This window comes from Amblyraja radiata, chromosome 20 (assembly GCF_010909765.2).
Source record: "Amblyraja radiata isolate CabotCenter1 chromosome 20, sAmbRad1.1.pri, whole genome shotgun sequence".
NCBI classification, from domain to species: domain Eukaryota; kingdom Metazoa; phylum Chordata; class Chondrichthyes; order Rajiformes; family Rajidae; genus Amblyraja; species Amblyraja radiata.
In genome coordinates, this window is record NC_045975.1 from 411,683 (window position 1) to 435,434 (window position 23,752).

Below are 23,752 nucleotides of genomic sequence, written 5' to 3' on the forward strand. Positions count from 1 at the left end.
TCCCGCCCTTGTTCATTACAGAGGCCGCCCTATCAGCGGGCGCGGCTTTACTGCAGTATTACGGTCGGCCTGTTGGCACGTGACGGCCAGCACCGCAAGTGAGGGAGCGCCGGGGGGGAGGGGCGGGGTGAGGGAGCGCCGCGCTGGGTGGGGGGGGGGGCGGGGCGGGGTGAGGGGAGCGCCGGGGGGGGGGGGAGGGGCGGGGTGAGGGAGCGCCGCGCTGGGTGGGGGGGGGGGCGGGGCGGGGTGAGGGAGCGCCGCGCCGGGGGGGGGGGGGGCGGGGCGGGTGAGGGAGCGCCGCGCTGGGGGGGGGGGGGGGGGGGGGGGGGGGTGAGGGAGCGCCGCGCTGGGTGGGGGAGGGGGCGGGGCGGTGTGAGGGAGCGCCGCGCTGGGTGGGGGGGGGGGGCGGGGCGGGGTGAGGGAGCGCCGGGTGGGGGGGGGGGGGGGGCGGGGAGTGTTGGATCTGTCGTGGTCCTGTGTAAACACCGGGGCAACAGAATGACATGGACGGGCCGAATGTCTGTCACTGCCGCTGGTGTAAATGCAATCTCCCAGCATCTCTCTCCCCTCCTCTTTGGCGACGCCCTCCAGGGATGTCAGGACTTTCATATGAAGAAAGACTGGATAGACTCGGCTTGTACTCGCTGGAATTTAGAAGATTGAGGGGGGATCTTATAGAAACTTACAAAATTCTTAAGGGGTTGGACAGGCTAGATGCAGGAAGATTGCTCCCGATGTTGGGGAAGTCCAGAACAAGGGGTCGCAGTTTAAGGATAAGAGGGAAATCTTTTAGGACCGAGATGGAAAAAACTTTTTTCACGCAGAGAGTGGTGAATCTGTTGAATTCTCTGCCACAGAAGGTAGTTGAGGCCAGTTCATTGGCTATATTTAAGAGGGAGTTAGATGTGGCCCTTGTGGCTAAAGGGATCAAGGGGTATGGAGAGAAGGCAGGGATGGGATACTGAGTTGGATGATCAGCCATGATCATATTGATTGGCGGTGCAGGCTCAAAGGGCCGAATGGCCTACTCCTGCACCTATTTTCTATGTTTCTATGTTTCCTGTTGCCCCCTGTGTGGGTCCGGACTCCCACCTCTGTTGCAAAGGCTCTGGTCAACATTCAACATGTGCATCAGCCAAGTCCTGTCAATTTAAACTGCGTGTATTTGAGTTAATGACAGCCCAGGGGTCAAGTGGGGCAGTAAGTGTGGCCCAGTGCTGACCAACACTGCAGTGGAGTGAGCCTGTGTTTGTGTGAATGACCCTGGACTTGGCGTGTCCTGTGTAGGTGGGTGCAGGACTGTGAGACACTACTGAGGGTGCAGGGTCTCCACCCAGAACATTGACTATTAGTTATTGGGTGACGGCCTCAGGACCATGACTACCCCTCTGTCCCTGCGGACGCTGCCCCCCACTGAGTACCTCCACACTCTCTGGTATCTGATCTGAACCTTGTGTTTGTTCCGGGTTACAGGATGCATTTGGTAACGTGCCTTCGGATTCTCTGCACTGCGCTGCGCCGCACTGCCTCGCTGCAGGTGCAGTACACATGCAGCCGCTGCCAGCATTTCCAAGCTGAGCCCGTGTCTGAAACCAATGCAGGCAGATGGTCACTCAGGAAGACCTCCAGGTATGTCGATCCCCACAGCACTCTGACCACTGAGTTGTAGTCACTCCTTCAACTACTTGTAGTCTCCTCTTTCTTTATGACACCCAGAGTGACATTGGAGACTGCTCTTTCAACTTTGGACACTGCCCTCTTACTGATTTGTCACACCCTGGCCTGCTGCCACACACACTTTCACACCAGGTTGTTTTTCTCCCAGCTCCCACTAAAAGAATGAAGTTAGTCACAGCCCCTGGTCTTTCCCCACTGCCCTGCAGTCTCCTTTGTGCCTCTACAGGGCACTGCTTGGCCTGGTTAACCTGCCTTGTAGCTGGAGGTCAAGTCAAGTCAAGAGAGTTTATTGTCATGTGTCCCAGATAGGACAATGAAATTCTTGCTTGCTGCAGCACAACAGAATATTGTACGCAAAAATACAGAAGTTCAGTTCAATATACATATAAACAGATAAAGTGCAATAGGCTGTTACAGTTCAGAGTCTGTTTGTTGGTGAGTTTAATAGCCTGATGGCTGTGGGGAAGGAGCTGTTCCTGAACCTGGATGTAACAGATTTCAGGCTCCTGTACCTTCTGCCCGATGGTAGCGGAGAGATGAGTGTGTGGCCAGGATGGTGTGGGTCCTTGATGATGCTGGCAGCCTTTTTGAGGCAGCGACTGTGATAGTTCCCTTCGATGGTGGGGAGGTCAGAGCCGATGATGGACTGGGCAGTGGTCACAACTTTCTGCATTATTTTCTGCTCCTGGACGCTCAAGTTGCCGAACCAAGCCACAATGCAGCTAGTCAGCATGCTCTCTACTGTGCACCTGTAGAAGTTCGAGAGAGTCCTCTTTGACAAACCGACTCTCCGTAGTCTTCCCAGGAAGTAGAGGCGCTGATGTGCTTTCTTTATAATTGCATCAGTGTGCTGGGACCAGGAAAGATCTTCGGAAATGTGCACGCCCAGGAATTTGAATTTCTTGATTCTTTCCACCATCGTCCCTTTGATATAAACGGGGCGGTGAGTCCCTATTCTACCCCTTCCAAAGTCCACAATCAGTTCCTTGGTTTTGCTGGTGTTGAGGGCTAGGTTATTGTGCTGGCACCATTTGGTCAATCGGTCGATCTCACGTCGATACTCTGACTCGTCCCCATCAGTGATTCATCCCACAACTGAGGTGTCATCGGCGAACTGGATGATGGAGTTCGCACTATGTCCGGCTATGCAGTCATGAGTATAGAGTGAGTACAGCAGAGGGATGAGCATGCAGCCTTGAGGTGCTCCCGTGCTGATTGTGGACAGGGTGGTGATTGTGACAAACATGGACAGGGTGGTGAGGAGGGCAGGCTTGTATATCGACCAGGGAACATGCATCCACACAGTACAGGAACAGGCCCATCAGCCCACAGTGTCTGTGCCAAGCATGATGCCAAGTTAAACTAATCGTTTCAACCTGAACATGATCCATAATCCCTGCACTCCCTGCATATCTCTGCTTATCCAAAAGCCTCTTGCACGCCACTATGGTCACTGCCTCCACCACCACCCCTAACAACAGGTCATGGAGAAGGCGATGGAATGCTGCCTTTTATTACAAAGGCTTTGAGTACAATGGGGAGGCGCCTAATATACTGTGTGTAGTTATGACCCCTCAGCAAAGGGGAGGCAGATTGCCAATGAAGGGAGATCACTGGGAATGATGCAGGGACAGAGGGAATGATGCAGGGACAGAGGGAATGTTTTACAGGGAATCCTTGCCTGAGGTCAAGGGTGATGTCAATCTTTAATCAGCAGGAAATCAAGGCTTGGGACTGAACCTCGAGCTTATTGAATAACAGGGCAAGCTTGAGGGGCCGAGTGGCCTGCTGCTGTTCCTGCTGTCCTTTGTGCCCAAGGTGTGGTGAAGAGTGGGGGCACGTGGGCTGTGGTTACCCAGAGTTGGGTGACCTTGCTGTGACCTCGCTGTGACCTTAGTGTGACCTCTGCACTTTGCTCTTCCTTTAGACGTCGCTGAAGCATCTGAGCTCCTGACAGGCCGTGACATGAACTCACATCTTCCCTACTTCCCTCCGGCGACCAGCGTCACAACCAGCACCTTTCCCATCTCCCAGTCTCACCTCCTTGCTCCTGACCACAACTTCCAAAACATTTACTCCTCTGCAGGTTTGTCATGTCATCAAATATACCTGAGGGAATGCAGTGGTTCCTGTATGGAGTCTGAGAGTAGCCCTGCCCTCCTCCCTCTGCCCACTCACCCCACTGCCCACTCACCCCACTGCCCACACACACCACTGCCCACACACACCACTGCCCACTCACCCCACCCTCTGCCCACACACTCCACTGCCCACTCACCCCACCCACTGCCCACACACACCACTGCCCACTCACACCACTGCCCACTCACACCACCCTCTGCCCACTCACACCACCCTCTGCCCACACACACCACTGCCCACACACACCACTGCCCACTCACACCACTGCCCACTCACACCACTGCCCACTCACACCACTGCCCACACACACCACTGCCCACTCACCCCACTGCCCACACACACCACTGCCCACACACACCACTGCCCACTCACACCACTGCCCACACACACCACTGCCCACTCACACCACTGCCCACTCACACCACCCTCTGCCCACTCACACCACCCTCTGCCCACACACCACTGCCCACACACATCACTGCCCACTCACACCACTGCCCACTCACACACTGCCCACACACACCACTGCCCACACACACCACCCTCTGCCCACACACACCACTGCCCACTCACCCCACTGCCCACACACACCACCCTCTGCCCACACACCCCACTGCCCACTCACCCCACTGCCCACTCACACCACCCTCTGCCCACACACACCACTGCCCACACACACCACTGCCCACTCACACCACTGCCCACTCACACCACCCTCTGCCCACTCACACCACCCTCTGCCCACACACACCACCCACTGCCCACACACACCACCCTCTGCCCACACACACCACTGCCCACTCACACCACTGCCCACACACACCACTGCCCACTCACACCACTGCCCACACACACCACTGCCCACTCACCCCACTGCCCACACACACCACTGCCCACACACACCACTGCCCACACACACCACTGCCCACTCACACCACTGCCCACTCACCCCACCCTCTGCCCACACACCACTGCCCACACACCCCACCCTCTGCCCACACACACCACTGCCCACACACACCACCCTCTGCCCACTCACCCCACTGCCCACTCACCCCACTGCCCACTCACCCCACTGCCCACTCACACCACTGCCCACACACACCACTGCCCACTCACACCACTGCCCACTCACACCACTGCCCACACACACCACTGCCCACTCACACCACTGCCCACACACACCACTGCCCACACACACCACTGCCCACTCACACCACCATCTGCCCACTCACACCACTGCCCACTCACACCACTGCCCACTCACACCACTGCCCACACACCCCACTGCCCACTCACCCCACTGCCCACTCACACCACTGCCCACACACACCACTGCCCACTCACACCACCCTCTGCCCACTCACACCACTGCCCACACACACCACTGCCCACTCACACCACCCTCTGCCCACACACACCACTGCCCACATACCCCACTGCCCACTCACCCCACTGCCCACTCACACCACTGCCCACACACACCACTGCCCACTCACACCACCCTCTGCCCACTCACACCACTGCCCACACACCCCACTGCCCACTCACCCCACTGCCCACTCACACCACTGCCCACACACACCACTGCCCACTCACCCCACTGCCCACTCACCCCACTGCCCACTCACACCACTGCCCACTCACACCACCCTCTGCCCACTCACAGCACTGCCCACACACACCACTGCCCACTCACCCCACTGCCCACACACACCACTGCCCACTCACCCCACTGCCCACACACACCACCCTCTGCCCACACACCCCACTGCCCACTCACCCCACTGCCCACTCACACCACCCTCTGCCCACACACACCACTGCCCACACACACCACTGCCCACACACACCACTGCCCACTCACCCCACCCTCTGCCCACTCACACCACTGCCCACACACACCACTGCCCACTCACACCACTGCCCACTCACACCACTGCCCACTCACACCACTGCCAACACACACCACTGCCCACTCACACCACTGCCCACACACACCACTGCCCACTCACCCCACTGCCCACACACACCACTGCCCACACACACCACTGCCCACACACACCACTGCCCACTCACCCCACCCTCTGCCCACACACACCACTGCCCACTTACCCCTCTGCCCACTCACCCCACCCTCTGCCCACTCACACCACTGCCCACACACACCACCCTCTGCCCACTCACACCACTGCCCACTCACCCCACTGCCCACTCACACCACTGCCCACACACACCACCCTCTGCCCACTCACCCCACTGCCCACTCACCCCACTGCCCACTCACCCCACTGCCCACTCACACCACTGCCCACACACACCACTGCCCACTCACACCACTGCCCACTTACACCAAAGCCCACACACACCACTGCCCACTCACACCACTGCCCACACACACCAGTGCCCACACACACCACTGCCCACTCACACCACCCTCTGCCCACTCACACCACTGCCCACTCACACCACTGCCCACTCACACCACTGCCCACACACCCCACTGCCCACTCACACCACCCTCTGCCCACTCACCCCACTGCCCACACACCCCACTGCCCACTCACACCACCCTCTGCCCACTCACACCACTGCCCACTCACCCCACTGCCCACACACCCCACTGCCCACTCACCCCACTGCCCACACACACCACTGCCCACTCACCCCACCCCCTGCCCACTCACACCACTGCCCACACACACCACTGCCCACACACACCACTGCCCACTCACCCCTCTGCCCACTCACCCCACCCTCTGCCCACTCACACCACTGCCCACACACACCACTGCCCACACACACCACTGCCCACACACACCACTGCCCACTCACCCCACCCTCTGCCCACTCACCCCACTGCCCACTCACACCACTGCCCACTCACACCACTGCCCACACACCCCACTGCCCACACACACCACCCTCTGCCCACACACACCACTGCCCACACACACCACCCTCTGCCCACACACACCACTGCCCACTCACCCCACCCTCTGCCCACTCACCCCACTGCCCACTCACACCACTGCCCACTCACACCACTGCCCACTCACACCACTGCCCACACACACCACCCACTGCCCACACACACCACCCTCTGCCCACTCACCCCACTGCCCACTCACCCCACTGCCCTCTCACACCACCCTCTGCCCACACACACCACTGCCCACTCACCCTGTCCACTGCCCACACACACTACTTTCCACTCACACCTCTGCCCACCCACACCGCCCACACACCTGCAACTGCATGTCCTCTGTGTGTCTGCAGGAACTGTGGGGTGAGTTGTCTGCCGATGCTCCCTCCGGTGCGATACATGGCCAGTGGGAAGAGCAACAGAGAGAAGGTGGAGACCCTGCAGGATGTGGCCAGGCTCATTCTGGACGGGCAGTGCAGGCAGATTTTGGTGATGGCTGGTGCGGGCATCAGTACCCCCAGTGGGATACCCGACTTCAGGTAACTGGGAACAAGGTGTGGGAGTGAGGGGAGTGCAGGATGCCAGCCAGCTGTCCAGTGGTGGCTCCAACTCTGATATTAACCAATGAAATTGCATACTTGCCCAAGGCTGATGACCATGCCTGGGAGAGGGAGGGTGTGTGTGTGTGTGTGTGTGTGTGTGTGTGGTGTGCGCGCGTATGTGTGTGTGTGTGGTGTATGTGTGTGTGTTGCGTGTGTGTGGTGCGTGTGTGTGGTCCAGAACCAGGGGCCACAGTTTAAGAATAAGGAGTAAGCCATTTAGAACGGAGACGAGGAAACACTTTTAGACAATAGACAATAGGTGCAGGAGAAGGCCATTTGGCCCTACGAGCCAGCACCGCCATTCAATGTGATCATGGATGATCATCCCCAATCAGTACCCCATTCCCGCCTTCTCCCCATATCCTCCGACTCCGCTATTTTTAAGAGCCCTATCTAGCTCCCTCTTGAAAGCATCCAGAGAACCGGCCTCCACCGCCCTCTGAATCTGCCCCTCACCACTCTCTGTGATCTCTCTGTGACTACCATACGTAGAGCAAAGGCGAAGATGCAGAATGCAGAATATAGATCAGCATTGTAGGCACCAGCTCCACAAAGTCTTATGTCCACAATCGGGTTGAGGTGAATGTGACAGTACCCTCGCTTATGGAAGCCTGCTGAGAGGGGAGGAAGCTGGTCCTGAGTCTGGGTGTACGCACTTTCAAACTTCTGTATCTTCTGCCGGGCAGGAGCAGGGAGAAGAAGGGATGACCGGGGGGGGGGGAACAAACCTTTCTTTATATTGGCTACGTGAAGTGCAGATGGAGTCAATGGTGGAGAGTCTGCGCTGTGTGATGGACTGGGCTACATTCAGAACTCATAACTTCATCTTTATGTCATAAGAGCAGTTGTAGAAAGGTAGACCATTTGGCCCATCATGTCTACTCTGCCTTTCAAACATTGCTGATTTACCTTTCCCTCTCAACCCCATTCTCCTGCTTTCTCCCTGTAATATTTGACATTCTTACTGATCAAGAACCTGTCTATTGGGGTTGGACGGGCAAGGCGTTTATTTTAAAGGGCTACTGCGAGGTGAGCTTACAGACATGTCTAGAATAGGCTAGGGTTCTGAATCTAAACTAACACTCCATGTACACATAGAGCTTCCAGCCACAGAATCACGTGGCCCCTGAGCCTATCACACCAATTTAAAAACGTTGTGTGGGAATACTCTCTGTAATGCTCGGCCACGCTCTGCCACTCCACTCCACGTTCTGTGACTCCACTCCACGTTCTGCCACTCCACTCCACGTTCTGTGACTCCACTCCACGCTCTGCCCCTCCACTCCACTTTCTGCCACTCCACTCCACGTTCTGCCACTCTCTCCAGCCAGGGTTCTGATGTAAAGGGACTTCCCACTGGAGACCACCGAGACGGGGGCGGCAGGGGGGTGGGGGTGGGGGTGTGGGGCCCATTCTCTGACCATTCTGTGCCTAGCCTCTTCCATGAAAGTAAAAACCATTTAAAGTTTGACACAGTAATTTATTGGAAATCCACGCAGCAAAAGCAGCTCTGGGTGACAGCAGTATGGGTTTAACACACGGGGGAGTCTATGTGTGACAACAGTATGGGTTTAACACGGGGGAGTCTAGTTTGAAGCAGCATTAAACTTGAAGCAGGGCGAGGGAAGGAAACCAGAGTTGTTCTCGATGAATCGCTGGCCGCGTCGACACGTCATCTGGGGTAGAGATGGATCACCCCACCTATCACCAGCCCAACCATGGTGATCACCAAGGCGATTGACAGCAGAGTGGCGGCCAGGTTCAGTGCCTTGGAGGTGGCACCGTAGTGGCTGGCGCTGTAAATATCTCCCAGCACTTTCCGATCTCGGGCCTGCAGGGAGACGGCAACGGAACAGTGAAAATGCGGGAGACAGACACGGACATTCCAGCTATCAGCAACGTCAGTCGGTGGGAACAGTGGACCTAACACCCTCAACACCAACTGGAGCCAGCACCGTCCATCATAGCAGCAGATGGACACTTCCCTAACACCACCTTGTAGGAAAAGGCCAAGTGCTTTGAAAGACCATTTGCATAACACACTCGGAAATAGAGACTGGATCCATCCTTGAGCTCCCACCCAATGGAAAGTACCATGATTTGCCAGCTTGAGTCTGCGGGTAGCCCCCTCATCACCCCCCCCCCCCCCCCCCCTCCCACCAGGCAGTATCTGAGGGGGGAATGTACAAAAGATGCCTCTTCATCTGCCTCCAGCACATTGTTTCTTCTCCAGCATCTGCAATCACTTAATAAGACACAAAACCCTGGAGTAACTCAGTAGGGCAGGAATGGGTGTGTAAGAAACAACTGCAGATGCTGATTTAAATCGAAGGTAGACACAAAATGCTGGATTAACAGGAATGCAGGAGAGAACAGGATAGTAATTGGGTGACGTTTCGGGTTGAGTGAAGAAGAGTGGGCTGAAAGATGGCAGATGGAGTTTAATGCTGATAAGTGTGAGGTGCTACATCTTGGCAGGACAAATCAAAATAGGACGTACGTGGTAAATGGTAGGGAATTGAAGAATGCAGGTGAACAGAGGGATCTGGGAATAACTGCACAGTTCCCTGAAAGTGGAATCTCATGTAGATAGGGTGGTAAAGAAAGCTTTTGGTGTGCTGGCCTTTATAAATCAGAGCATTGAGTATAGAAGTTGCGATGTAATGTTAAAATTGTACAAGGCATTGGTGAGGCCAATTCTGGAGTATGGTGTACAATTTTGGTCGCCTAATTATAGGAAGGATGTCAACAAAATAGAGAGAGTACAGAGGAGATTTACTAGAATGTTGCCTGGGTTTCAGCAACTAAGTTACAGAGAAAGGTTGAACAAGTTAGGGCTTTATTCTTTGCAGCGCAGAAGGTTAAGGGGGGACTTGATAGAGGTCTTTAAAAATGATGAGAGGGATAGACAGAGTTGACGTGGATAAGCTTTTCCCACTGAGAGTAGGGAAGATTCAAACAAGGGGACATGACTTGAGAATTAAGGGACTGAAGTTTAGGGGTAACATGAGGGGGAACTTCTTTACTCAGAGAGTGGTGGCTGTGTGGAATGAGCTTCCAGTGAAGGTGGTGGAGGCAGGTTCGTTTTTATCATTTAAAAATAAATTGGATAGTTATATGGACGGGAAAGGAATGGAGGGTTATGGTCTGAGCGCAGGTAGATGGGACTAGGGGAGAATACGTGTTCGGCACGGGCTAGAAGGGTCGAGATGGCCTGTTTCCGTGCTGTAATGGTTATATGGTTACATGGTCTCAGCCCGAAACGTCACCCATTCCTTCTCTCCAGAGATGCTGCCTGTCCTGCTGAGTTACTCCAGCATTTTATGTCCATCTTCCATTTAAACACATCTGCAGTTCCTTCTTACACATCTGCAATCACTTGCCTCTCCTCTACTTGTCTAATCATCTTTGTGCAGATCTGTCACCTAACCCTCGTTCCTTACATTTCCTTACAATGTCAATAGACAATAGGTGCAGGAGTAGGCCATTCGGCCCTTCGAGCCAGCACCACCATTCAATGTGATCATGGCTGATCATCCCCAATCAGTACCCCGTTCCTGCCTTCTCCCCATATGTCCTGACTCCGTTATCTTTAAGAGCCCTATCATCCACCTCTCTCTTGAAAGTATCCAGAGAGCCGGCCTCAATCGCTGAAGCCCCAGCACTAATCTGCCCCCTGGTTACATCGTGCCGATCAGACACTTCCTCTGGCTGGATAACAGGAAACGCGTCTTCCGTTGTATCTGCTGTGAACGAGCTTATCACCACAAAATGACAGGCCTCATCAATGATCACACAAATGTGGACAAAGGTCTAACCCGCTCCCCCGTGTAAGTGTGACTCCCTCAGTACAGGAGCACGACCCTGACCCCGGCCCTGACCCAGCTGATGAAGCAGCCACTGCCTCCGTCCAACGTTCAAAGTCGCAAACTCACTTTTATGGAGAAGACCAGCGCCATGAAGCCGAGACAGCAGAAATTGCAGTAAACAAAGCTGAACATGGACCAGAGGAAGTGGTCCTTGACGGGCAGGGGTTCAGTGGCGATATGGACCATGGTGGCGGGAATCTCGGAGCAGCGGCCCCTGCCCGGCGACAGCTGATCATTCTCCACCAACATCTGGTTCATTCTGGACTCCATTACAGCTCGGACAATGGGGAGGTTCTCTGTCGCTGTCGAGGGAGCGAGCAGGAACTTTGCACAGACCACACCCTGTTAACACGGGCAGTGGAGAGGAACGAGCGCATGCACGCAGATTGGAGTTGCATACTTTCACTGTGCCAAGAGTCAAAAGTGTTTTATTGTCATTGGTCGCGAAACGGAATGATGATATTCTTACTTATAGCAGCAGATGTAGAGTTATACAGTGTGGAAACAGGCCCTTCGGCCCAACTGCCCACGCCGGTCAACATGTCCCAGCTACACTAGTCCCACTTGCCTGCGTTTAGTCCATATCCCTCCTTGTCCGATCCATGTACCTGCCGAACTGTTAACTTAAACGCCCCAGCCTCAACTACTTCCTCTGGCAACTTGTTCCATACACCCACCACCCTTTGTGTGAAAAGGTTCCCCCTCAGATTCCTCCACCGCCTTCTGAGGCAGAGAATTGCACACTCACAACTCTGTGTGACAAAGTGTGTCCTCATCTCCATTCTAAATGACTTACCCCTTATTCTTAAACTGTGGCCCCTGGTTCTGGACTCCCTCAATATCAGGAATATGTTTCCTGCCTCTAGCGTATCCAAATCCTTAATAATCTTAGATGTTTCAATAAAATCTCCTCTCATCCTTCTAAACTCCAGAGTATACAAGCCCAGCCGCTCCATTCTCTCAGCATGTAACAGTCCCGCCATCCCGGGAATTAACCTTGTAAACCAACGCTGCACTCCCTCAATAGCAAGAATGTCTTTCCTCAAATTTGGAGACCAAAACTGCAAACAATACTCCAGATGCGGTCTCACTAGGGCCCTGTACACCTACAGGAGGACCTATTTACTCCTATACTCAACTCCTCTTGTTATGAAGGCCAACATGCCATTTGCTTTCTTCACTGCCTGCATGTTTACTTTCATTGACTGATGAACAAGGAACCCCAGATCCCGTTGTACTTCCCCTTTATCCAACCTGACATTTAGATAATAACCTGCCTTCCTGTTTCTGCTACCAAAGTGGATAACCTCACATTTATCCACATTAAACTGCATCTGCCCACTCACCCAACCTGTTCAAGTCACCCTGCATTCTCATAGCATCCTCCTCACAGTTCACACTGCCACCCAGCTTTGTGTCATCTGCAAATTTGCTAATGTTACTTTGAATCCCTTCATCTAAATCATTGATGTATATTGTAAATAGCTGCGGTCCCAGCACCGAGCCTTGCGGTACCCCACTAGTCACTGCCTGCCATTCTGAAAGGGACCCTGTTAATCCCTACTCTTTGTTTCCTGTCTGCCAACCAATTTTCTATCCATGTCAGCACTCTACCCCCAATACCATGTGCCCTCATTTTGCCCACTAATCTCTTATGTGGGACCTTATCAAATGCTTTCTGAAAGTTCAGGTACACTACATCCACTGGCTCTCCCTTGTCCATTTTTCTAGTTACATCCTCAAAAAATTCCAGAAGATTAATCAATAATGATTTCCCCTTCGTAAATCCATGCTGATTTGGACCGATCCTGTTACTGCTTTCCAAATGTGTGGCTGTTTCATCTTTAATAATTGACTCCAGCATCTTCCCCACCACCGATGTCAGGCTAACTGGTCTATAATTACCTGTTTTCTCTCTCCCGCCTTTCTTAAAAAGTGGGATAACATTAGCTACTCTCCAATCCACAGGAACTAATCCTGAGTCTATAGAACATTGGAAAATTATCACCAATGCATCCACAATTTCTAGAGCCACTTCCTTAAGCACCCTGGGATGCAGACCATCAAACCCTGGGGATTTATCAGCCTTCAGTTCCATCAGTCCACCCAACACCAGCAAAGAGGTCCTCCTGCAGTTGTACAGGGCCCTGCTAGAGTAGTGTGTTCAGTTTTGGTTTCCTAATATGAGGAAGGACATTCTTGCTATTGAGGGAGTACAGTGTAGGTTCACAAGGTTAATTACCAGGATGGCAGGACTGTCACTTGATGAAAGAATGGAGCGACTGGGCTTGTATACACTGGAATTTAGAAGGATGAGAGGATATCTTATAGAAACATATAAAATTATTAAGGGATTGGACACACTAGATGCAGGAAACATGGTAACGATGTTGGGGGAGTCCAGAACCAGGGGCCACAGTTTAAGAATAAGGGGTAGGCCATTTAGATGAAGAATAACATTTTCACACAGAGAGTTGTGAATTAGTGGAATTCTCTGCCTCAGTAGGCAGTGGAGGCCGACTCACTGGATGCTGTCAAAAGAGTTAGATAGAGCACTTGGGGCTAATGGAATCAAGGGATATGGGGAGAAGGCAGGAACGGGGTACTGATTGTGGATGATCAGTCATGATCACATTGAATTGTAGTGCTTGATCGAAGGGCCGAATGGCTAACTCCTGGACTTATTTTCTATGTATCTAGATCAGAAAGTCCGCAGTAAACTCGCTGACATCAGGCTCATCACGCTAGGTCCTTGTGCTCCAAAGATACAACATTATCCCCCTTCCAGTTCCTCTCCCCCGACAGCGGCAAAGATGACCACAGGCCAATGAGATGACCACAGGCTAATGACTATGGCCAGTGAGATGACCACAGGCCAATGACTACGGCCAGTGAGATGACCACAGGCCAGTGATGACTGCAGGCCAGTGAGCTTTATATGAGAGGTTTCGAAATTATTGGATAAATCTACAAGTATAAGATGTACGTACATTTGCAAAGACAGGGTTGGTCAGGGAATGTCAGCATGATAAAGTGGCGGGAATCTCTGGTTGGGACCAATAAACAAACTGCTGGGGAAACTCCAGGTCCTGATGCAGAGATCAACTATCCCCTTGACCCGATCGCTGGAGGGTTAGTTGCCGAGTGACGGGTCTGTGTGTGCAGGTCAGCGGGCAGCGGACTGTACGACAGCCTCCGGCCTCTGGGCCTACCCTATCCTGAGGCCGTGTTCGACATCCAATACTTCGCTCACGATCCGAAGCCGTTCTTCGCCGTGGCCCGGAGACTATGCCCGGGAAGCTGGCGGCCCAACTACACCCACTACTTCGCCCGGCTACTGCACGACAAGGGGCTACTTCTGCGGCTCTACACGCAGAACATCGATGGCCTGGAGCGCAGTGAGTAGCGGGGAGGGCAGGGGAGGGCGGGGCAGCGGGTGGTTCTGTACAGATGCTGCTTCTGCCCCCGCTACTCACAGACCCAGGGACTCAGTAAACACAAGGCCGGGGTCGGGGTCGTGGTCGTGGCCAGGCAGTGCCCCAACCCCAGGAGGGCGAACTATGTACGGGACAGCGCTCCGCCGCATGAGCGCCCCATCTCCACATACACACACATACAGACACACACACACACATACACATACACACAGACAGACACACATACACACACACATACACACACACATACAGACACACACATACACACACAGACACACACACGCACGCAGACACACACACAGACACATACACACACAGACACATACACGCACACACAGACACATACACACACAGACACATAAACACAGACACAGACACACACACACACACTGCAAGAGTCCGGGCAGCTCCTCCGGCCGTTGCCTGACCTGCCGAGCACTTTGACAAGATGGGGGATGGGACGAGTTTTGATCGTTGACCGCTGACTGACCGCTGTGTCCAGGGGCCGGGATCTCGCCGGAGCGGCTGGTGGAAGCGCACGGAACGTTCGCCACGGCCACTTGCACCGCGTGTCGGCAGCGCTACGGCTGGGACCAGCTGCGGGTAACGGGGGGGGGGGGGGGCTGTGGGGTGAGGAGGGGTTGGGGTGGGGGGGCTGTGGGGTGGGGAGGGGAGGGGGTGGGGGCTGTGGGGTGAGGAGGGGATGGGGTGGGGGGGGCTGTGGGGTGAGGAGGGGTTGGGTTGGGGTGGGGGGCTGTGGGGAGGGGATGAGGTGGGGGGCTGTGGGGTGAGGAGGGGATGGGGTGGGGGGGGGGCTGTGGGGTGAGGAGGGGTTGGGTTGGGGTGGGGGGGCTGTGGGGAGGGGATGGGGTGGGGGGCTGTGGGAGGGGGGGCTGGAGTCAAGTGGAGGGGGGGGGGGAGTAACTGGGTGCCTGAGCTTGTGGGGTGAGGGGGTGAACCATGTCCGTGGGCCGACAGGGGCGGGTGGCTCGATGCTGCCACTGGTGGGGACCAGAGATGGTTGGAGACGGGGTTAGGGGGACGGGGAGGGGGCGGTGAGCGGTGCCCCTGACCCTTGCCTCTGTCCGCAGGATGAGGTGCTACAGGGACGGGTCCCGCTCTGCCCCCACTGCGCCGGGGTGGTCAAACCTGACATCGTTTTCTTCGGGGAGGAGCTGCCGCTCAACTTCTACCGTCACCTGATCGATTTCCCGCTGGCAGACCTGCTCATCATTCTGGGAACGTCTCTCGAGGTGACACCCTTGACCCCTGCCCTTGCCCCAGCCCTCCCTGTCGCTCAGGCCCGCAAGTCCTGGAAACTTCAGTAAATCTTGTCCGCACCCTTTAACCCCAGCCTTCCTATAGCGGTGACCAAAACTGAACACAATACTCCAAATGTGGCCTCGCCGACTGTTGTACCATTGTAACATAACTACACTACCCTGAAGGCCAACGTATCAAAGGCGTTCCATGTAAGTAAGTAAGTTTATTGGCCAAGTATTCACATACAAGGAATTTGCCTTGGTGCTCCGGCCACAAGTAACAACATGACACACAGTGACAGTTGCGAATGACTCAGAAATCACTAAACATTAATAATAATAAAACATTAATGATAAAACACCATTGATCAAGCATGTGAACCAACAAAATACCAGATCAAAGGGAGGCTACAGATTTTTGACTGTTGAGTAGAGCAACTACTCGTGGATAAAAGTTTTTATGTCTGGCTGTGGCAGCTTTGACAGTCCGGAGTCGCCTTCCAGAGGGAAGTGATTCAAAGAGTTTGTGGCCAGGGTGAGAGGGGTCAGAGATGATCTTGCCCGCTCGCTTCCTGGCCTTTGCAATGTGCAGTTCATCAATGGAGGGAAGGTTGCAGCCAATAACCTTCTCTGGTGATCGGAGAATTCGCAGCAGCCTCCAGGAGCCGTGCTTGGTGGCTGAGCCAAACCAGACCATGATGGAGAAGGTGAGAACAGACTCTACGATGGCCGTGCAGAATTGGACCATCATTGCAGTAATCTACCCATTACATATTTTTATACAATTCTGTACCTGCAATCCTCGATCCCTCTCACCCCCCCCCCCCCCCCCCCCCCCCCCCCCCCCCCAACCCTGCCGGTCACCGTGAAGGTCCTGCCCTGGTTAAACTTCCCAAAATTCACCACCTTGGGCTTCCCTGCATTTAACCCAATTGGCCATTCCTCAGCCCACTTTCCCAATTGATCAAGATCCTGCTATGGTTTTCGTCTCATCTACAAACTTACTAACCATGACATGTTCTCATCCAATCTCATTAACCACAAACAGCAACGGGCCCAGCGCCGAACCCTGAGGCCTCCATCACCCGCTGATTCCTTCCATGAAGCCAATTCTCTATCCATTCCGCGATCCCTCCCTGGATCCCATGCGACCTAATCTTCCAGAGCAGCCCACCATGCAGAACTTTGTCAAATGATTTGCAGGGGGAAGGGAGAGATGAGTCGTGGGTCTGGGCGGGGAGAGCGATGGAGCGGGTGGGCGGGGGGCAGCTGGGCTCCGTTAACCGGGACTGAGCCCCGGGGCTTTGACCCGTTTTAGGTGCAGCCGTTCGCCAGCTTGTCGGAGCTGGTTCGGCGCTCCGTTCCCCGACTCCTCATCAATCAGGACGCGGTGGGCTCGCTCTGCCGGGACCCGACAAGGAGCAGCGACGTGGCCGAGCTCGGGGATGTGGTGCGGGGCGTGAAGAGGTTCACGGACTTGCTGGGTTGGAGCGGAGAGGTCAGCCAACTGCTCAGCCGAGAACACCACAAGGTATCGTGGCCAGTCAGCGCGGCGCTCCCTCACTGCCCCCCTCCCACAGCGCGGCGCTCCCTCACTGCCCCCCTCCCACAGCGCGGCGCTCCGTCACTGCCCCTCCCACAGCGCGGCGCTCCCTCACTGCCCCCCTCCCCTCCCACAGCGCGGATGTTGTGATTGAACGGGCCGGCGGGTGTGCGGTGGGAGCGTTGGTCACGGGGTTGTCACCGCCTGGCGATGGGACGGTCCCGGGGAGAGTGGGCAGTGACAGGACACTGGAGAGGACAGCGTGGGATAGTCTTGCTGGGCCGAGTGGTCTCTGACCGCCTGTAGTTTGTTTTCACAGCTGGAGAATGTCGGAGAACCCCCCTCGCACTGAGTCTGCGCATCAACAACCGCACCTCATGTTGGAAATAAATTATTTTGAAGTCTTTATTAAGATTAACAGCATTTAATCTGCGGCGGCGGCGGCGACCGAGAGATGGGAGTCCAGTGGCCGGAGCACTGACCATTGTCCGGGCGGGGCTGTGAGCGATGGCCCGGCCGGGGGCCGGAGCACTGACCAGCCGGTGGCGACACTTACCCGGCGCCGCGGTGATTTCAATCGGATTCGGAGCCGGACTCTCGCTCCTCGCCGAGTGGCCGCAGCATCGCCTCGAGTGGCCGGAGCCGCCCGTCCGCCGACAGGCTGAGCGGCTGAATGATGCGCCCCCTGCGGGACAAACGCTGCGTTACAGGAGACCCGGGCACCGGCGGCCAGAGAGAGGGGCGGGAGGACGGAGTCCTGACCACGCGGGTGAGAGGGGAGGGGGCAAGGGGTCGTGGGAGGGTCGGGGTGCCGGGGGGGGGGGGGGGGGGGGTGCGGTGGACCAGGTTGGCGCGGGGGGGGGGGGGGGCCCCCTCACCTCGCCAGCCGCTCCAAGTCCATGAAGAGTTTCTGGGCCTCGCGCTGTTTCTGCTCCTCGCTCATGGGCGGGGGCAGGGAGCGCCCCTCGATGCGGCCCGTCACCGGGTTAATGCTGCAACACGGAGAGCGCTCAGCGTCTCAGCGACATCCCCTCCCCCGCTCCCACCCAACCCCCCCCCCTGCAACGATCCCCCCCCACACCGATCCCCCTCCCGCACCGATCCCCCACCCCCGCACCCACCCCCCCCCACCCCCGCACCGATCCCCCTCCCGCACCGATATCCACCCGCAACGACCCCCCCCGCACCAACTCCCCCCCCCGCACCGATCCCCCTCCCGCACCGATACCCACCCGCAACGACCCCCCCCGCAACGATCCCCCCCCCCCCCCGCGACTCCTCCCAACGAGAGACCCTCCCTTTATCCCCCGGGGTCGCCCCCTAAACCTCCCCCGCAGCCGCTGCCCGACCCTCACTCACTCCGCCTGCGCGTCCTTGAACTCCTCAGTGTCCGAGTCCGTGTCCGAAGAGTCGGCGCTGTCCGCGCGCGGGTCCTGGAGCCCCCGGATCGCCAACAGTCCCGCCGCGTTCCCGTAGCCCGTGTACTTGACCAGACGAGGCACTGCACGGGGGGGTGTGTGATGAGGGTGTGAGACATGCGGGGGGGGGGGGGGGGGCAGATGCGGGCGGATGGACCGGACCATGTACGTGCGGTGGGAGGGGGCGGTCGGGACAAGAGGGGGGAGAGATGGGTCCAGGAGGGTTTAGGTTGCGGGGAAGGGGTGGGTGGGAACCCGGGTGAGGGGTGAAGGGGGAGTAGACCCTTGGGGGACCCGGGGAAAGGGGGGGCTGTCCCGGGTAAGGAAGTTGGGGGGGAGGGTAATGGGGGCTGTCCCGGGTGAGGGGGTGGGGGGGGGGGGGGGGGGGGTAATGGGGGCTGTCCCGGTTGGGGGGGGGGAGTATACCCTGGGGGACCCGGGTGAGGAGGCTTTGGGGGGGGGGGTTAATGGGGGCTGTCCCGGGTGAGGGGGGGGGGGGTAATGGGTGCTGTCCCGGGTGAGGGGGGGGGGGGGGGTAATGGGTGCTGACCCGGGTGAGGGGGGGGGGGGTAAATGGGTGCTGTCCCGGGTGAGGGGGGGGGGGGGTAATGGGGGCTGTCCCGGGTGAGAGGGTGGGGGGTAATGGGGCTGTCCCGGTGGGGGGGTGGGGGGTAATGGGGGCTGACCCGGTGGGGGGGGTGGGGGGTAATGGGGGCTGTCCCGGTGAGGGGGTTGGGGGGGGGGGAGTATACCCTGGGGGACCCGGGTGAGGAGGCTTTGGGGGGGGGGGTAATGGGGACTGTCCCGGGTGAGGGGGTGGGGGTAATGGGGGCTGTCCCGGTGGGGGGGGGGGGTAATGGGGACTGTCCCGGGTGAGGGTGGGTGGGGAGGGGGGGCTGTCCCGGGTGAGGGGGGGGGTAATGGGGGCTGTCCCGGGTGAGGGGGTTGGGGGGGGGGAGTATACCCTGGGGGTCCCGGGTGAGGAGGCTTTGGGGGGGGGGGGTAATGGGGGTTGTCCCGGTGAGTTAGTTGGGGGGGGGGAGTATACCCTGGGGGACCCGGGTGAGGAGGCTTTGGGGGGGGGGGGTAATGGGGACTGTCCCGGGTGAGGAGGGAGCGGGGCAAGGACTCACCGCTGCCCTTGCACAGCACGAATAGCAGTTCTGCGACGCGGAGCTTCAGCCCGGTGTCCACGTGGGTCATGAGCCGGACCAGTTTGTTCCGCAGCGAGTTCCCGGTCTCGGGCCGCGTCCGCACCTCGCGCAGCGGCGGCAGCACCTGCTCCGGCCAGTGGTCAGTGAGGGCGGACACACGCGCGCCCCCGCCATCACATGCATGTTCCCGCGCCCACATTCATGCACCCGCGGCCACACGTGTGCTCCAGCCATCCCATGCGCGTTCCCGCCACCACATGCGCACTCCCGCTATAGCACGCGCATTCCAGGCATCAGGCGTCCGCGCGCGCTCCCCCCCACCCCACATGCGCGCTCCCGCGACTGTTCGTCCCCGTGCACCCGCCTGTGCGCGTTTCCGACACTCACCCGCATGCGCAGGAACTTCCTGGTCTCCCGGTGCGCGCGCGCGCTCGTGGTGAGCAGCAACAGGACGGGGTTGAGCGCCTCCGGCAGCCGCTGGCCCTGCACGGGAGGAGCGGAGCTGTCGGTCATTCCGATCCACAGACCCCTCGGCCCACAATGTCCGTGCCGACCACGACACCAAATTAAACTAATCCGCTTTCTGCATGTGATCCGGATCCCTCCATTCCCTGTATATCCATGTATGCGTTGATCCAAAAGCCTCCTGGACACCACGAGTGTATCTGTCTCCACACATGGGCGGAAATCCCGGGGGGGAACGGACGGCACGCCTCCCTCATGTTTTGAGGTGGGGAACAATGTTTAGTAATCCGGATTTTGAAATTGGGTGAAAAATAATCTATTAAAATCTCCGCTTTCCTCGAGACAGTGGGGGCGTCGCTGTTGCCGCTTGATAAATATCTCCATTAACTAGCAATGTTACAAAATTTTGAGATTTTAAAAATCAAGTCTGTAATTTATCCCATCAGATAAAGCATAAAAATAAGTTTAATTTGACACCTAATTCACTTTCATATCTCAAGTATTTAAAAAGTTATGGCCATTTTCATACTGGGAAATGAGCATCTTGTTCCCTATTGATTTTCTATGGACATAACAAAAAAGCTGTGATCGTGAACAGTCAAAAGCCCATAACTTTCTTAAAAATTAAGAGAACTGAATGAAATTTTCAGTTATCATAGATTGAAGCATTCTGAAACAAATATAAAATAATCTTACTTGGATGACCTGAAATTAAAGCATATAATTAGTTAGTTACCTAATTGTAGCTAATTTCAGACTTCAATTACTAGATCTAAACATCTATCCATTTCTTAATAAATGATTAACATTTTTAAATAGCCTAAATGTCCAAATAATATTCACAAATAATTCACAATAAAACATGATTTTTAAATCTCATTTACATTAATTTATAGGCCAAATGGAAGGAATTTAGTGTTTAATTGCTGTAAATAAATGCCCATTTAAATCAGCTTTCCAGTGGGTCCCTGTGGAACGCGCTGGTTTAGAACGTTCACATTGCGGTAGATTTGTGCCCCAAATGCCGAGAAAAATACTGCGGGATATAATGGGCCCAAATTGAGCTACTCGCAATATTAAACTTTGTATAAAGGGATCTTTAGAAGCCCTTTTTAATGTAAAAATATACAACCTAACTTCTGCTATTTGCTTTATGAGACCCTGCGGTTGCTGGCGGTCGCGGGTTTAGAGATTGATTTTTAAACTACTATAACTATTATTCAAGGCCTTTAAACCTAATAATAGCTTTTGCGACGGGGTCTTCCAGCGATTTTTCGTTAATAATTAACTAGGCTGAACATTTTCGATTGGAACAGCTTAGAGAAAATCGCGTTTTAAACCCGCCCCCTCTAAACGGCGCCAAAATCGCGCACACCCGCAGCAGCAGATCTTCAACGACGCTTCAGGTAGGCTTTGCAACATACCTACATTAACATCGTATTAACATGATGTGTCACCAATGTGTTTTGACCTACAAGTATTACTGAAGGTAATCACGGAGAATTTCTTAAAGCTGTCTGATGCGGGTCCAGTTACCATTTGAACTAATTGGATGTATGGGTAAGATTTAAACGGGTATTTGATTTAAACGGGTCAGGGCTCCGGTCTTTCCAGGCTGGCTTGCAGGTAAGTCGCCCATTCACAGTCACTCACGTTATTTAGTATTATTTTTCCCCATCTCCCTCTCTCCTCCCTCCAAGGTTGGTTCTTCTGTTTGCCTTTATTTACTTCAATTTATTTGTTATTTATCACATTGTAGCTTTGGAAAGATTCAAGCGGGTATCATACGTTTTCACAGGGCTGAATCGGCCTGTTCGCGGGGCTTTTCATCGCCCGGCGCGGCTTAAAATCAATCTGCTGCATCGAGGCGATCGAGGCACCCGATGTTGAAGCCCCCGCCGGCCGATGAAAGGCCCCGCGAACGGGCCGATTCAAGCCCCACGATTCGGGGAGGACGAAGCTGCTGTTGCTGGAGTTCGGAGTCGGTCACCAACCAGGTCAGCTCCCCATGTTACCGTCCACAGGGCCCACGGCTGAAGCCTCGTGTGTGTGCGTATATGTGTGTGTGTATGTTTGTGTGTATGTGCGCGAGCGGCCACCAAGAAATTGTGACCCCTCCCAAATTGTGTGTGTCCCCCCCCATGGTTTTATAGCGATTTCCGCGCCTGCTCAAACACCACCCCCGGCAGCGTGTTCCAGGCCCCTACCGTCCTCTGTGTAAAGTACCGGCCCCACAACTCCTTTAAACTTTGCCCTATTTCCTGACAGCTGTGCCCTCTGGATATAGGAGTCGTGGGTCCCGCAGAGGGGTGGCGGGGGCGGGGGGAGGCCTTGGATCATGGGGGCGGAGCAGGGGAACTGAGGGAACGTGACGCCGTGGTCGGAGCCTCACCCGGTCCAGCCTGGTGTCGAGGAAGCAGAGCAGCGTCTGCAGCGCGTCCATGTTCAGCCCCAGATACTCGGCGGAGCCGGGCGGCACCCGGGCGGGGAGCAGCGCGTCGAGGTAGCGCAGCGGCAAATTCACCAACAGGTTCACGGCGTGGCTGCGGAGCAGAGCGGTCAGAGCGGCGGCGGCGGGCAGCGAGTAGTGGGGTCAGGAGGGTGTCTGGCGGGACGGGGAAGGGGCGCGGGGAGAGGGAGGGGCTGTTTGGCGGGGCGGGTGGCAGTTTCCGGCCGGAGGGGTGGGGGTGGGTGAGGCAGGAGTGGGCAGTTTCCGGGTGTGGAGGGGTCAAGGGGGCATTTCCCGATCGGCGCCGCCCACCCACCTCTGCAGCTCCTCGGTTCGCTCCTCTCCCTCGGCGGCGGTCAGCAGGCAGTGTCGTAGGATGGTCGCTAGGTGTCGGTACTGAGCCGCGTCCTCCTGCGAGCAGGTGGCCGGAGTCAACAGCGCAACGGGCTGACCTCTGGCGGGAGGGACCACAACAACCCCCCCCCCCCCCCGCGCCGCTCCTATCCCCACCCTCCGGACCCCGCGCCCCTCCCCCACCCCACCCCCGCGTGTCCGCACTCCGAAAAATAGCAGGGAAGCAGGCCCTTCGGCCCATCAGGTCGGTACTGACCACACTCTCCCCTCCCCACATTCCCCTCACACCGGGGGTCACAGTGACTGGTTAACCCCAGTTGCCGGTGCCATCAGCGAATATTAGATCGAGTGGACCGGACCTGTCCCTGTAGCGTCGTCACATTGACCACCCTGGTCCCCGCTGACTTACAGATTCTCGCCCACTCCTCCCATTGTCAACTCTCAAAGCAAATAG

General features: G+C 56.1%; 2 protein-coding genes across 4 annotated transcripts in view; one reads left to right on the plus strand and one right to left on the minus strand.

The window, feature by feature from the left end:
• sirt3 (sirtuin 3) lies at nt 1–17,864 on the plus strand. Of its 2 annotated transcripts, XM_033038599.1 has the most exons (8): nt 3–98; nt 1,474–1,629; nt 7,099–7,284; nt 14,382–14,614; nt 15,156–15,256; nt 15,745–15,906; nt 17,234–17,446; nt 17,778–17,864. In XM_033038599.1, exons 2-8 carry the CDS (start codon nt 1,475–1,477, stop codon nt 17,808–17,810), a joined length of 1,083 nt encoding a protein of 360 aa, XP_032894490.1. In that variant the 5' UTR covers nt 3–98; nt 1,474; the 3' UTR covers nt 17,811–17,864. The 2 variants fall into 2 exon arrangements, with proteins under 2 accessions (XP_032894491.1, XP_032894490.1); XM_033038600.1 differs by lacking the exon at nt 7,099–7,284 and having other exon boundaries at nt 1–98.
• LOC116984469 (synembryn-A-like) overlaps nt 9,046–23,752 on the minus strand; it is a 20,312-nt gene continuing 5,605 nt past the window's right edge. For both annotated transcript variants that reach the window (XM_033038594.1, XM_033038595.1), the window contains exons 4-11: nt 23,261–23,355; nt 22,888–23,038; nt 20,418–20,513; nt 20,010–20,154; nt 18,818–18,959; nt 18,337–18,450; nt 18,015–18,143; nt 9,046–9,178 (exon numbers count right to left, since the gene is read on the minus strand). In XM_033038594.1, coding sequence (XP_032894485.1) covers nt 18,032–18,143; nt 18,337–18,450; nt 18,818–18,959; nt 20,010–20,154; nt 20,418–20,513; nt 22,888–23,038; nt 23,261–23,355 — 855 coding nt within the window. In that variant the 3' untranslated portion in view covers nt 9,046–9,178; nt 18,015–18,031. The remainder of the gene's footprint in view (nt 9,179–18,014; nt 18,144–18,336; nt 18,451–18,817; nt 18,960–20,009; nt 20,155–20,417; nt 20,514–22,887; nt 23,039–23,260; nt 23,356–23,752) is intronic.